General features: G+C 50.3%; 1 protein-coding gene across 5 annotated transcripts; it reads left to right on the top strand.

Annotated features, from left to right (window-relative positions):
* The first annotated feature begins 11,044 nt into the window (after positions 1 to 11,044).
* On the top strand, positions 11,045 to 14,058 carry P2RX2 (purinergic receptor P2X 2). Of its 5 annotated transcripts, none has more exons than XM_055147205.1 (12): positions 11,045 to 11,306; positions 11,416 to 11,551; positions 11,640 to 11,711; positions 11,783 to 11,858; positions 11,935 to 12,031; positions 12,147 to 12,227; positions 12,316 to 12,454; positions 12,763 to 12,893; positions 13,032 to 13,122; positions 13,245 to 13,310; positions 13,406 to 13,483; positions 13,664 to 14,058. In XM_055147205.1, exons 1-12 carry the CDS (start codon positions 11,131 to 11,133, stop codon positions 13,745 to 13,747), a joined length of 1,227 nt encoding a protein of 408 aa, XP_055003180.1. In that variant the 5' UTR covers positions 11,045 to 11,130; the 3' UTR covers positions 13,748 to 14,058. The 5 variants fall into 5 exon arrangements, with proteins under 5 accessions (XP_055003180.1, XP_055003179.1, XP_055003177.1 ...); XM_055147204.1 differs by having other exon boundaries at positions 13,643 to 14,058; XM_055147202.1 differs by having other exon boundaries at positions 13,406 to 14,058.

Genomic DNA, 14,058 nt, shown 5'->3' with positions numbered 1-14,058 from the left:
GTGCCTGAGGGGAGCTGTGTGGACAGAGGAGCACACTGAGGCACAGTGGCCACCCAGGAGGGAGAAGGGCCACAGGATCGACCTCCAGATGCCTCCTGAGCACTTCTGGTTCCTAGTGGCGGGGCTGCAGCCGACCTGAGGCTCCTGCACAGACATCATGGTGACACTGGCCTGCTGACATGGCCCTACACACTGCACTGACACTCCAGGCTGTGGGGGGCCAAGCCCTGGCTTCTTGCTTCTTTGATGCCTGGAGCATGTGGTAGTTCCCGTGTCCTTTGACCTCACAGACCCCACCAGGATCAGGAGGCCACTGGGTCCTGGACAAACAGTGGCTTTCTGGAAGGGTTTTGTACAGGGAAGCTATTTTTGGGTTGCTCCAATCTGGGAGCAAACACCAGAGAGCTGGCCCAGCTGACAGGAGGCCCAAGATAAGCTGTGCCAGGTATGTGGGCAGCAGCGTGGCCCTGGGGAGTGGGCTTTGTTAGACCCAGGAGCTCCCTTACCCTGGGCCAGCAGTGTGAAAGGTGGGACACTCTCGAGGCTCTGAGCTCCTCCCTGTGGAGACTCTTGGATCCCTGAGACCTCCACCCTGTGCTGTGGCTAGGTGGCAGGGCATTGGGTTCTGGGCAAAAGTGCCACCCACCTGGGATGCCAGTGCTGGTGGCGAGGCATGGTCTCTCACCTGCCTTTGCAGGTGGCACTGAGGAGGAGCCGAGCAGGAGCAGAGGTGGGTGTGAGTGGACATGGCTCACCTTGTGTGAGGACAGTGGTCCTTTGTGGCTGGACCCCAACAGCACCCACAGCAGCAGCAGCAGCATGCACCCAGACCACGGCATCGGCATCGGGCCTGTTAAAGCACAGAGGCTGCCACCCTGGGTCCTGGCACCTACTGCACTGTCCCTCTGTGGACCCTGCCCAGTACTTCTCTCTGAGGGATTCTCCTAAGGGACCTTCCAGTGAGTCTTGACCAATCATACTTAAAGCTCAGTGCAAGGGCCTGAGGATGCAGTGCTGCTCAGCACTGCCAGGGGTCACACCTGGGATACCCTGGCAGTGCTTGGGGCCATCCCTGGTGATGCTTGAGGACCAGGGACTGAATTGGGATTGACTGAGTACAAGAAATGCGCCTTAACCCCTGTGCTATCTGTCTGTTTCCTAAAATGGATTGCTTTATGTGCCACATCTGGCAGTACTCAGGGCTGCTCCTGACTCTGCAGTCAAGGGTCACTCCTGGTGGGGATCCAGGGACTGTATGGGGTGCTGGGGGTCAAGTCCAGGTCACTGCACACAAGGTAAGTGCCTTACCTGCTGTACTAACTCTCCTAAAAAATCCTAAAATGGGGGGCTGGAGTGATAGCACAGCGGGTAGGGCGTTTGACTTGCATGTAGCCGACCCGGGTTCGATTCCCAGCATCCCATGGTCCCCTGAGCACCGCCAGGAGTAATTCCTGAGTGCATGAACCAGGAGTAATCCCTGTGCATTGCTGGGTGTTATCCAAAAAGAAAAAAAAATCCTAAAATGGATTTTTAAATTGATGTACACTATGTTCTAGGATAGTTTTAGATTAAACATTTTCCAACACATTTTCCATTCTCCTTCATCCCAGCCTCAGTTTCCCTGTCACTATACCACACAGGTAGGCTTCATTTCTTTTTTTTTCTTTTTTTGCTTTTTGGGTCACACCCGGTGATGCTACAGTGGTTACTCCTGGCTCATGCACTCAGGAATTACTCCTGGCAGTGCTTGGGGGACCATATGGGATGCTGGGAAGTGAACCTGGGTCGGCTGCATGCAAGGCAAATGCCCTACCCGCTGTGCTATCACTCCAGCCTCAGGTAGGCTTCATTTGTATCCTTATTCCACTAAGTCACCTTCACTCTCTCTTGGAAGATGGCCTTGATTTTGGAAAGTATTTGGGGAGAGATAGTGTAGGAGAAAACACTTGCCTTGTATGTGGCTGACTCAGGTCCCATACCTGGCACCACATACACTCACCCAAACCCTACCTGGAGTCACCCCTGATCATAGATCCAGGAGTAAGCCCTGTGTATCGCTCGGAGTGACCCAAAACAAAACAAACCAAAAAACTGTTCGGTGACTTTATCAACAGGAAAGACTCACTTCTGGCCCCAAACCGTCTATGCCAGCATTCACTTCTCTCAGTCCCCAAGCCTGATGGCTGCAGAGTCAGAGCTGGACTCCCAGGTGTTGCCAGCAGCCTCCTGCCATACAGTGCTCCCAAAGGGCCACCACATTCCCCTTTCTCCGGACAAACCTACTGGGGGACCAAAGGATAATACAGAGGGGAGGGCATTTGCCTTGCAGGCAAATGACCTGAATTCAATCTCCAGTAACCCAAAAGGTCCCCTGAGCACTGCCAGGACTGATTGCTGAGTGCAGAGCTGGGAGTGACCCCTGAGCATCACCGGGTGTAACCCAACACCAAAAACAAAACAGGAGAAACCTCCTGGGGTGGCTGACAGAAGTGGGTGTCCTTAATCACATGTGGAAGATGGGTTCCTTGCTTCCCCAGTCAGAGGCCCCCAAGCCTTCACTGAGGGGCTCCCCAGGTGACCCCTTGCTTGCCTGGCCCTGCTGCCTCCCAGAGTGGTGGTATTGCCCCACAGTCACCTCTGAGATTTTCTTAGACTTTACTTTTACCTTTATTGGTTTTTACATTTATAGTTTTGGGGTCACATCCATCAATACTTGGGTTAATCCTGGCTCTGCTCTGCTCTCAGGAATCATTCCTGACCAGCCCTGGGGACTATATGGGGTGTTGGGGACCAAACCTGGCTCAGCCAAATGCATGACAAGTGCCTTGCCCTCTTACTCCAGCCCTATATGTTATGTGTATTTAAAAAAAGAAAAAAGAAAACCACAGGAGCCTCTTAGCCTTGGAAGTGCTCTGAAATATTCCTCTTTCCTTGGGTATATAATTAAAATCCCTCAGCTTTCCATTTACATTTTCCCTCAGAATCTCCTCCAAGCACCAATGTCACGAATGTTTCCATAGGATTTCAACTGCTAAGGAATATTGTTATTATTTTGTTTGTTTGGTTTTTTTTTGGCCACACCTAATGGTCCTCAGGGCTTACTTCTGGCTCCGTGCTCAGCAATCATTCTTTTTTTTTTTTTTGCTTTTTTGGGTCACACCCAATGATACACAGGGGTTACTCCTGGCTCTTCACTCAGGAATTACCCCTGGCTGTGCTCAGGGGACCATATGGGATGCTGGGATTCAAACCCAGGTTGGCCGCGTGCAAGGCAAACGCCCTACTGCTGTGCTATCGCTCCAGCCCCACAGCAATCATCCTTGGTGGACTCGGAGCACCATATAGGGTGCTGGAGATGGGCCCTAGCCACTGTATTATTGCTCTGGCCCTGCTAAAGAAAATTCTGATGCCAAATCTTGCTTTAGACAAGTCCCATCAGCTCTTCCCTGAGCCACACAGTCACAGAGCTGCTGTTTTTGCCTCAGGCTTCCTCCAACCAGAGACAACTCAGCCTCAGGTGACCCTGGGAGGACCCCCAGTGTCCACACAGAAAACACAGAATTACACACATCTCAAAAGTGCCTGTGTCTCTGCGGTCCTACCTCTGAATCTGGCTCGTACTGCTCCTTTGGGTAGTCAGACCAACTGGTCAGTAGCTTCTGAAAGACACCAGCCTCAATGCAGACACTGACCTAGAGCCAGGCTCAGCCCACACAGTTACTGAAGCACATCTAGCAACCCCCTCTTCATTCTTCTTCCTGTTTCTGCCCTCAGCCTCCGCAAAGTCTCCCCATTCCAAGGCAGACGACCAGCGGACAACAGCTGAGCCACTCTCAGAAGCTGCACTTGGTCCCACAGAACCCAGAAAGCCACCACAGCCTCAGCAGCATTGGCCAGTGGCAGTTGGAGCATGCCCGTAACCCAGCTGGTGGTTCCTACTGTGAACTCAGGGCCAGCTGAGAAGACAGATACACCTGACCAACTCCAACATGATTGAGCAGGCACATAGAGCACTAAAAAATTTTAGCCTTGGGGGGGCTAGAGCAATAGCACAGCGGGTAGGGTGTTTGCCTTGCATGCGGCTAATCTGGGTTTGATTCCCAGCATCCTATATGGTCCCCTGAGCACCGCCAGGAGTAATTCCTGAGTGCATGAGCCAGGAGTAACCCCTGAGCATCACCAAGTGTGATCCAAAAAGAAAAAAAATTAGCCTTACACCTGTATTGCAAACCATAAAGCATAAAAGGAAAAGGAGATTGCAATATGGAACATAATCAAGGTAAAGAGAAAATGAAGTGAAATTCATCAGTTATACAGTTGGGGGTGGGGGGCGGGGGCGGGGGGTATACTGGGGATTTTGGTGTTGGAATATGGGTGAAGGGATGGTGTTTGAATATTGTATAACTGAGACATAAACCTGAAAACTTTGTAACTTTCCACATGGTGATAAAATAAAAATTAAAAAAAAAAAGGAAAAGGAGAGAGAGCAAGAAGAAAAGTGCCTCCCATAGAGGGAGGCCGAGGGGTTTCAGGGGGCTTGAGGGATGGTGGTGGGGAGATGGGAAACATTGTTGGTGGGAAATACACACTGGTGGAGGAATGGGTGCTGGATCATTGTATGACTGAAGCCCAATTATGAGCAGCTTTGTAATGGTCTATCTCCTGGATATCCAATTAAAAAAATAAAAAAAAAAAGTCATGTGGAGTTTGTGCCCAGTTCAATCAGCTTAACCAATGGCTGAATAAATAATATGCCTGTTGTCCATTGTCTACAAGTTGTTCACTCAAGTCATCCTGAATAGAATAGGCAGAACACTAGATGAAGGACAACCATGCAAGCAAGCCGGGTTCCAAAAAGGATTCATCATGATCAACCCTATCCACACGGTGACCAAGCTCATTGAAGTTTCTCGAGAGTTCAATATGCTACTCTGTCTAACGTTACTCAATTTAAAGAAGGCCTTTGATTCTGTTGAGACTGAAGCAGTCATCGAAGCCCTAGCCAAACAGGGCGTTCAAACTCAGTATATCAGGATCCTCCACGAGCTGTATTACGGATTCACCACCAGGATCTCACCATTCTACAAGGAAGTGATCATTGACGTAAAGAGAGGGGTTCATCAGAGTGATACCATTTCACCAAAACTCTTCAGTGCCACCCTCGAGAACATCATGCAATGACCGGAATGGGAAGGAACGGGAGTGAAGATAGATGGTCAGCAACTATACCACCACCGCTTTGCTGATGACATCGTTATAATAAGACCAAACATTAGCCAAGTGGCACAAAATGCTGGCCAACTTTGACCATGAGTGTGGAAAGGCTGGACTGCAGCTGAATCTCACAAAGACAGTGTTCATGAAAAACGAACTAGTCTTTGACGTTCCATTTGCTTTCAATGGAATGAAGATCTCCGAATGCAGCAGCTATGTGTACCTGGGTCAAGAACTCAACATGAGGAACAACTTGGCGCCAGAATTGCGCAGGGGGAAGAGAGCAGCATGGAATGCCTTCAAGAGCATCGAAGAAGTTGTTAAGAGGATGAAGAACCTCCGGATCCAGGTACATCTTTTCAACTCCACCGTTATTCCTGCACTAACATATGCCTCAGAGACCTGGGTCCTAAGAAAACAGGACGAGAACGCTATTCAGGTCTCCCAAAGAGGAATCCAAAGAGCTATGCTTGGAGTATCGCATTTCACTCAATGAGAGAAGGAATTTGGAGTTCTGACTTCCATCGACGATCAAGAATCAGGGATGCTGTCTTGTTTGCCAAGGTGTCGAAAATCAGATGGGCTGGACACGTAATGCGATTTAGAGATGACCGCTGGACTAGAGCTGTTACTGACTGGATTCCACGGATTCAAAAGACTGCATGGCCGCCCACCTACAAGATGGTCAGATGTCTTTGTCAAAACCCTGAACGAACGCTATGAGGCTCTTTGTGTTCCTAGAGTGAGCAGATACCATTGGGCTACACTAGCACGTGACAGGAATGAATGGAGATGTTATTGGCGCCCGCTTGAGCAAATCGAAGATCAACAGGATGACAAGCAATACAAGTGAGTTTGCTTTTTGGGTCACATCCAGTGATGCTCATGGGTTACTCCTGGCTCTGCACTCAAGAATTACTCCTGGTGGTGCTGGGTGGCGGTGGGGCCATATGGGATGTTAGGAATTGAACCTGGCTCCGCTGCATGGAAGACAAATGCATTATCTACTATACTCTTGCTCTGGTCCCTGCGTTGCTATTTTAGTAGTAAGTTAAAAGAACATGAACTGCCTTCCCATTTATTGAGCTCTTCTCTAATTAAAATATGTTTTACAGACCGGGAGAGATAGTATAGCAGGTAAATTATTTACCTTGTATGCAGCTGACATGGGTCTAATCCCTGGCTGCTCATATCACTCCCTGAGCCCACCAGGAGTGATCCCTGAGTACATAGCTAAGAGTAAGCACAGAGAAAACCAGGAATGATTCCTGAGAGCAGACCTAAGAGTAAGAACAGCAGGATCTGGCCCCCAAACAAAACCAAACAAAAGCCTGAGGACCACTCTGTGTAGTCTCAAAACCATGAAAAAAAATAATAGAAATTCCATGTGACCCAGCAATTCCACTTTTTGGCACTGATGCCTCCCCCCAAACACAAAATTATTACTTTAAGAAGAAAAAAGGGCGGGAACTTCATCCAAACTTGATGGTGGGAGGTGATGAATAAAAAAAAAAAAATAAGGGGGGCTGGAGAGATAGCACAGCGGGTAGGGCGTTTGCCTTGCACGCGGCCGACCCGGGTTCAAATCCCAGCATCCCATATGGTCCCCTGAGCACGGCCAGGGGTAATTCCTGAGTGCAGAGCCAGGAGTAACCCCTGTGCATCGCCAGGTGTGACCCAAAAAGAAAAAAAAAAATAAGATGAAAAGACATAGGCACACCAATGTTCATTGCAGCACTTAGTACAACAACCAGGCTATTTTTGGGTTGGAAATAACCTGGAAATCCAATAACGGATGAAGGGCTAAAGAAGTTGTGGTAGGGTTGGAGAAATGATGGCACAGGGGTTAAGGTGCTTGCCCTGTATGCAGCTGACCCCAGTTCAATACCTGGCATCCCACATATTGTGCATAATGCTACACAGCATTAAGAATGTCCTAAGTTCATCACTAACAGCACAATTGTAGTCGGAGACTTCAATACGGCCTTATCGCCTCTAGATAGATCCACAAGAACAAAACTCAACAAGGAAACACAGACTCTGAAAGAAGAAATTGAAGAGAGAGGCCTAATAGACCTATACAGGGCCTTACACCCCAAAAAGAAAGAATACACATTCTTTTCCAGTGCACATGGAACATTTTCTAAAATAGACCATGTACTGGGCCCCAGAACATACCTCAATAGAATCGGAAAAATAGAAATTGTATCAACCATCTTTTCAGACCACGATGCGCTGAAGATAGAAGCTAACCACTCACAAACACGGAAAATCAAATCAAACACCTGGAAATTAAACAATTCAATGTTGAACAATGAGTGGGTCAGGAAGGAAATCAAGGAAGAAATCAAAAGATACTTAGAAACAAATGAGAATGAAGACACGAGCTACCAAAACCTATGGGACGCAGCTAAAGCCATGTTAAGGGGAAAATTTATAGCTCTCCAAGCATTCCTCAGGAAGGAAGAAAGGACCCACATAGATAGCTTGACTTCACAACTCAAGACCTTAGAAAAGGACCAGAAAAAGGACTCCAAACTAGACCGAAGGAAAGAAATAATAAAAATTAGAGCAGAAATTAATGACATCGAAGCCAAAAAAACAATCCGAAAGATCAATGAAACAAAGAGTTGGTTCTTTGAGAAAATAAATAAGATTGATAAACCGCTAGCAAGACTCACAAAGAAAGAAAGAGAGAAAACTCTAATAAATCGAATCAGAAATGAAAAGGGGGACATCATAACAGAAACCAGTGAGATTCAAAAGATCATTAGAGACTACTTTGAAGGTCTTTACGCCACAAAAAAGGAGAACCTAAAAGAAATGGATGGATTCCTTGATTCCTACAATCTCCCAACACTGAAGAAAGAAGACCTGGAATACCTGAATAGACCCATCAATGTTAAGGAAATTGAAACGGTAATCAAAAACCTCCCCAAAAACAAAAGCCCAGGCCCAGATGGTTTCACTGGCAAATTCTTCCAAACATTTAAAGAAGACCTATTGCCTGTTTTCCTCAAACTTTTCCAGGAAATTGAAAAAACAGGAACTCTCCCAAACAGTTTTTATGAAGCACATATCTCCCTAATACCAAAAGCAAACAAAGACACCACTAAGAAAGAAAATTACAGACCAATTTCCCTGATGAACACCGATGCGAAGATCCTCAACAAAATACTAGCAAATAGGATCCAACAACTCATCAAAAAGATCATACATCACGACCAAGTGGGATTCATCCCAGGGATGCAAGGATAGTTTAACATTCGGAAATCAATCAACATAATCCAGCATATCAACAAAAGTAAAGACAAAAACCATATGATCATATCAATAGATGCAGAGAAAGCAATTGACAAGATCCAACATCCTTTCATGATGAAAACCCTCGCCAAAATGGGGTTTGGAGGAACTTTCCTCAAGATAGTCGAAGCCATCTATCACAAGCCTACGGCAAGCATTATCCTCAACGGGGAAAAACTAAGGGCCTTTCCTCTGAGATCGGGCACAAGACAAGGATGCCCACTCTCACCACTCCTCTTCAATATAGTACTGGAAGTACTTGCGATAGCTATTAGACAAGAAAAAGAGATTAAGGGCATCCAGATAGGAAAGGAAGAAATCAAACTCTCACTATTTGCAGACGACATGATACTATATCTAGAGAAGCCTAAAACCTCTACTAAGAAACTCTTAGAAACAATAGACTTATACAGTAAAGTTGCAGGCTACAAAATCAATACCCAAAAATCCATGGCCTTCATATATGCAAACAATGAGGCAGAGGAAAGGGACATGAAAAGAGCAATCCCATTCACAATCGTGCCCCAGAAAATCAAGTACCTCGGAATCAGCTTAACCAAGGAAGTAAAAGACCTTTACAAAGAAAACTACAAAACGCTACTCCATGAAATCAAAGAGGACATGAGGAAATGGAAACATATACCCTGCTCGTGGATAGGGAGAATCAATGTTGTCAAAATGGCAATACTCCCTAAAGCATTATACAGATTCAATGCGATCCCTATAAGTATACCCATGACATTCTTCAAAGAAATGGATCAAGCAATCCTAAAATTCATATGGAATAACAAACGTCCAAGGATAGCTAAAACAATTCTTGGGAAAAAGATGATGGGAGGCATCACCCTCCCCAACCTCAAACTTTACTACAAAGCAGTAACAATTAAAACAGCATGGTACTGGAACAAAGGCAGAGCCATAGACCAATGGAACAGGGTGGAATATCCCTACACACAACCCCAAATGTATGATCATCTAATCTTTGATAAGGGAGCAAGAGATGTGAAGTGGAGCAAGGAAAGCCTCTTTAACAAATGGTGCTGGCACAACTGGACAACCACATGTAAAAAAATGGGTTTAGACCTTGACCTGACACTATGCACAAAAGTCAGATCAAAATGGATTAAAGACCTCAACATTAGACCACAAACCATAAGGTACATTGAAGACAAGGTCGGCAAAACCCTCCACGATATTGAAGATAAAAGTATCTTCAAAGGTGACACGGAACTAAGCAATCTAGTAAAAACAGAGATCAACAAGTGCAGGCAGGATACTCTTGGTAGCTTGCTGAGCTCTCTGAGAGGGACAGAGGAATCGAACCCGGGTTGGCCGCATGCAAGGTAAATGCCCTACCCGCTGCCCTAAAACTAACAAATAAAAAAAGAAAATAAAGTTAATTAGGGCTGGAGCAAAAAGTAGAGTGAATAGGGCGTTGGCCTTGCACGCAGCATACATATCCAGCTTCCATCCCCAGCATGCCATATGGCCCCCTGAGCCTGCAGGAGTGATCCCTGAGTGCAGGGCTAGAAGTAAGCCCTGAGCACTAGTGGTGTGGCCCTCCAAACAAAACAAAATAGAATAAGATGGTGAATTAGAGGGTGAAGAGACAGTACAGACGTCAATGCACTTGTCTTGCATGTGGCCAGCCTGGGGATTCCTGGGATGCCAGGATCACACTTCCTGAATGCAAAGCCAGAAGTAACCCCTGAGTACCGCTGTGTATGGCCAAAAAAAAAGGTTAATTAGGGATGGGGGAGTTGACGAAAAGGGTTAGAACTATGGTTTGATTCTGCATAATGGCATGATTTTCCCCAAGCGCCACCTGGAGAGACCCTTGAGCACTGAGCCAAGGTTAGTACCTGAGCATCACCAGCTGTGGTCCAAAAACAAAGCAACAACAACAACAAAATAGAAAAAAAAATAGATGAATGAGGTGCTATTGAATTTTACGTCAAAAAAACATTTTTATAGTTTTAAGAAATTCTGGGACTTGCTACAAAGCAATCAAAGGACAGTGCAGAGAGAAAAAGTAAAGACAAGAGCCAATGATGATGCAGTGGCTCTGGCTTTGATATCGGCACGGAAAAAATCGGAAGGAAGCAAGGAAGGAAGAAAGGAAGACAGAAAGAGGAGAAAGACCCGTTGATCTGAAGGAAAACAACAGGTGGCAGTGGGTTAACGGGGGCGTATGATGTACACACCATAGGATGCCAAACGTATCTGCACAAAGCTGGAAAAACAGATTTCAGAGCAGGACTGACCTGCGCTGCGGCGCTCCTCCGGCTACGTCTCGCGCGGGCCCCGCGGGCTTTCACCTGGAACACCTGTCAGGTGCTGCGAGCCGCTCAGACCCCGGGCCAGACACGCGTGCTGCGCCAGGCCACGCCCCCAGCGGCACGAGTCACGCCCGGCGGCACGGGCCACACCCGGAGGGACAGGCTGCGCCCCAAAGCTGCACGGGCCACGCCCCCGGCCGCACAGACCACGCCCTGGAGGCACGGGCCACGCCCCCTGCCGCGCAGACCACGCCCCCGGCGGCGCTAGGCTTCGGGCGCAGGGTCCACACGTCCCGACCCTGGGCGAGCTGCAGGCGCGCTCGGGGCGGCGGGGATGGCGGCCCCCGAGCCCAAGACCCGCGCGGGCGCGGCCGCAGCCCGGCGCCTGGCCCGGGGGTGCTGGTCGGCCTTCTGGGACTACGAGACGCCCAAAGTGATCGTGGTGAGGAACCGGCGCCTGGGTGTCGTGTACCGCGCCGTGCAGCTGCTCATCCTGCTCTACTTCGTCTGGTGCGCGGGGCGCGGGCGGGTGTCGGGCCGCCAGGCGCGCGGGCGGGGCGGGGGCGGCCGGCGGTGGCGGGGCCCGGGCCCCCGCAGAGCCCTCCCTGGCCGCCGGCAGGTACGTGTTCCTCGTACAGAAGAGCTACCAGGACAGCGAGACGGGCCCCGAGAGCTCCGTCATCACCAAGGTCAAGGGCATCACCTCTTCGGAACACAGAGTCTGGGACGTGGAGGAGTATGTGAAGCCCCCCGAGGTGCGCCCCCGCCCGCGTTGCCCGGGGTGGTGGGGCTGAGGGGTGGGCGAGCTACGCGCGCCAACCTGCAGCCCGTCTCCTGGTCCAGGGGGGCAGTGTGTTCAGCATCATCACCAGGATCGAGGTCACCCCCTCGCAGACCCTTGGAACCTGCCCGGAGGTGAGGCAGGGTCGGGACAGAGGGGGCAGGAGGGCCCTTGGCTCCGCGCCCTGAGCAGCCCGCCTCTCTAGAGCGCGAGGGTCCGAAACGCCACCTGCGACTCGGACGAGGACTGTGCGGCTGGCGAGCTGGACATGCTGGGAAACGGTGCGCATTTGTGGGTGGTGTGGGTGCGGGTGCGCAGACCACGGGCCTCAGCACTTACCCACCCACCCACCTGCAGGCGTGCGCACCGGGCGCTGCGTGCCCTACTACCACGGAGCCGCCAAGACTTGTGAGGTGTCCGGTTGGTGTCCAGTGGAAGACGGGGCGTCCATTAGGTGTGCCCGCTACCCCGCGCCTTCCCAGACTGGGGCCCTGTGCTGGGGGGTGGGGGTAGCATCAACAGTGGACCAGAGCCTGGGAGGACCAAACCCATCCAGTGTGTTTCCTCAGCCAGTTTCTTGGTAAGATGGCCCCCAATTTCACCATCCTCATCAAGAACAGCATCCACTACCCCAAATTCCAGTTTTCCAAGTAAGTCATTAAACTGTGGGGTGAGGCACTGCCCTCTGGGTGCCCAGCTTCCAGCCCTTCTCACCCATGTGGCTGCTGGCACCCGTAGGGGCAACATTGAGACCCGCAAGGATGGCTACCTGAAGCACTGTACCTTTCATGAAACCTCTGACCTCTACTGCCCCATCTTCAAGCTGGGTTTCATTGTGGAGAAGGCGGGAGAGAACTTTACTGAACTGGCACACACAGTGAGTCCTTCCTTCCAGGCGCTGCCCCTGCCCACTCTGGAGTCCATTACACGGTTCCCTTCACAGTCCTGGCCAGCAAGGGCCCTGCTTGGCCTAGGAAAGAGAAACCCTGTCACCCACCCCATCTGGGCATGCATGGCTCCTGCTAAATTATTGACTCCTGGTCACACAGCTGGTCACTGGTGTCTATGGTCATGCATTCACCAAAGTGGCAGCTGTATTCCATGCACAGCCCAGGGAGGGATCCTGGGTTCCTGGAAGTCCTCTGGGTTCCAGCCCCAACCCTTCTTGCATCCACTTTGGAGCAGGGTGGTGTCATTGGAGTCATTATCAACTGGGACTGTGACCTGGACCTGTCTGCCTCCAAGTGCAACCCCAGATACTCCTTCCGGAGGCTCGACCCCAAGCATGTGCCAGCTTCCTCCGGCTACAACTTCAGGTACCATGGCTCTGGAGGCTGGCATATCCTCTAGACCCAGACCTCTTAGGCTGTGGCATCTACAGAAACAAACAGGGCAGCACTCAAGGGGAAAGTGGGCACCTTGCTCTTCTGACATTCTTCGGGTCATTCTCCCAGGTTTGCCAAGTATTACAAGACGAACAACAGCACCACCCGCACACTCATAAAAGCCTATGGGATCCGCATCGATGTCATTGTGCACGGACAGGTAAACCAGGGGGCTCCAACTGCCTGGGGTCTGAGTGGTCTGGGACATCTGGCACAGCCTTCTCTCCTGCCCATGAGGCCCTGTGTGGCTGACTATCTAGATCCCCTCCCCCTTATCCCCAGGCAGGGAAGTTCAGCCTGATTCCTACCATCATTAATCTGGCCACAGCTCTGACCTCCATCGGGGTGGTAAGAGACATATGCTGGGACCTGGGGGTCTGGGTGGGAAGGCAATGGGGGTGGGAAACCCTCAAGACCCTTCACACCAGCCTTGCTGACTCCAGGGCTCCTTCCTCTGTGACTGGATCTTGCTAACATTCATGAACAAAAACAAGCTCTACAGTCATAAGAAATTCGACAAGGTGTGTGCCCAGAAGCATTCTGCAGGTAGCTGGCCAGTGACTCTGGCCTTGATCTTGGGACAGGCCCCTCCCCCACCCCGTCCCAGTTCCACAGATCCAGGCCAGACCCTGACCGCTCTGCCCCCACTGCCTGGCCCCACCTCTGCTCCATCTGAGCAGACGGTGAATGCTCCTGAGCAGGGCGCAGGACCCAGACTTTGTGCCTCTGAGCCTCCCCATCTAGACTCCATGCCCACGGACCCGCGAGGTTTGGCCCAGCTCTGAGCTCCACCCTCTACTCCATCACTGCGGCACAGAAACTGTCTTGGTGGGAGGCTGCAAGGTTGCTGCCTGAAGGACAGAGCCCCGCTTTAATGGCAGCACACTGGTGCCCTGTGGTGAGTTCAGGGCCTGCCCACATGTCTTAGCACTCTGGAGACCAGGAACAAAGGACCCCTGTGCATAGGGCTGTGCCCCTCCACCTCACATCATGCCCAACTGATTGGGGCAGTAGCATCTAGTTTCTGCCTACACCTCAGGCTGCTCCTCCCTGCCCCCACTGCCTCTGCCTTGTAATCAAGAAATCACATGTCCAG

The sequence above is a fragment of the Sorex araneus genome, chromosome 9 (genome assembly GCF_027595985.1).
Source record: "Sorex araneus isolate mSorAra2 chromosome 9, mSorAra2.pri, whole genome shotgun sequence".
Classification (NCBI taxonomy): Eukaryota; Metazoa; Chordata; class Mammalia; order Eulipotyphla; family Soricidae; genus Sorex; species Sorex araneus.
The sequence above is the reverse complement of the archived record's forward strand: the minus strand, read 5'-3'. Positions and strand labels throughout refer to the sequence as shown.

What these genes read in the sequence shown, in the direction of transcription:
- P2RX2 (XM_055147202.1), top strand. Translation starts at nt 11,131, where the DNA reads ATGGCGGCCCCCGAGCCCAAGACCCGCGCGGGCGCGGCCGCAGCCCGG. An exon ending in CCCTTGGAACCTGCCCGGAG is followed by an intron (nt 11,712 to 11,782) that starts GTGAGGCAGGGT and finishes CCGCCTCTCTAG; the next exon opens with AGCGCGAGGGTCCGAAACGC. An exon ending in GCTGGACATGCTGGGAAACG is followed by an intron (nt 11,859 to 11,934) that starts GTGCGCATTTGT and finishes ACCCACCTGCAG; the next exon opens with GCGTGCGCACCGGGCGCTGC.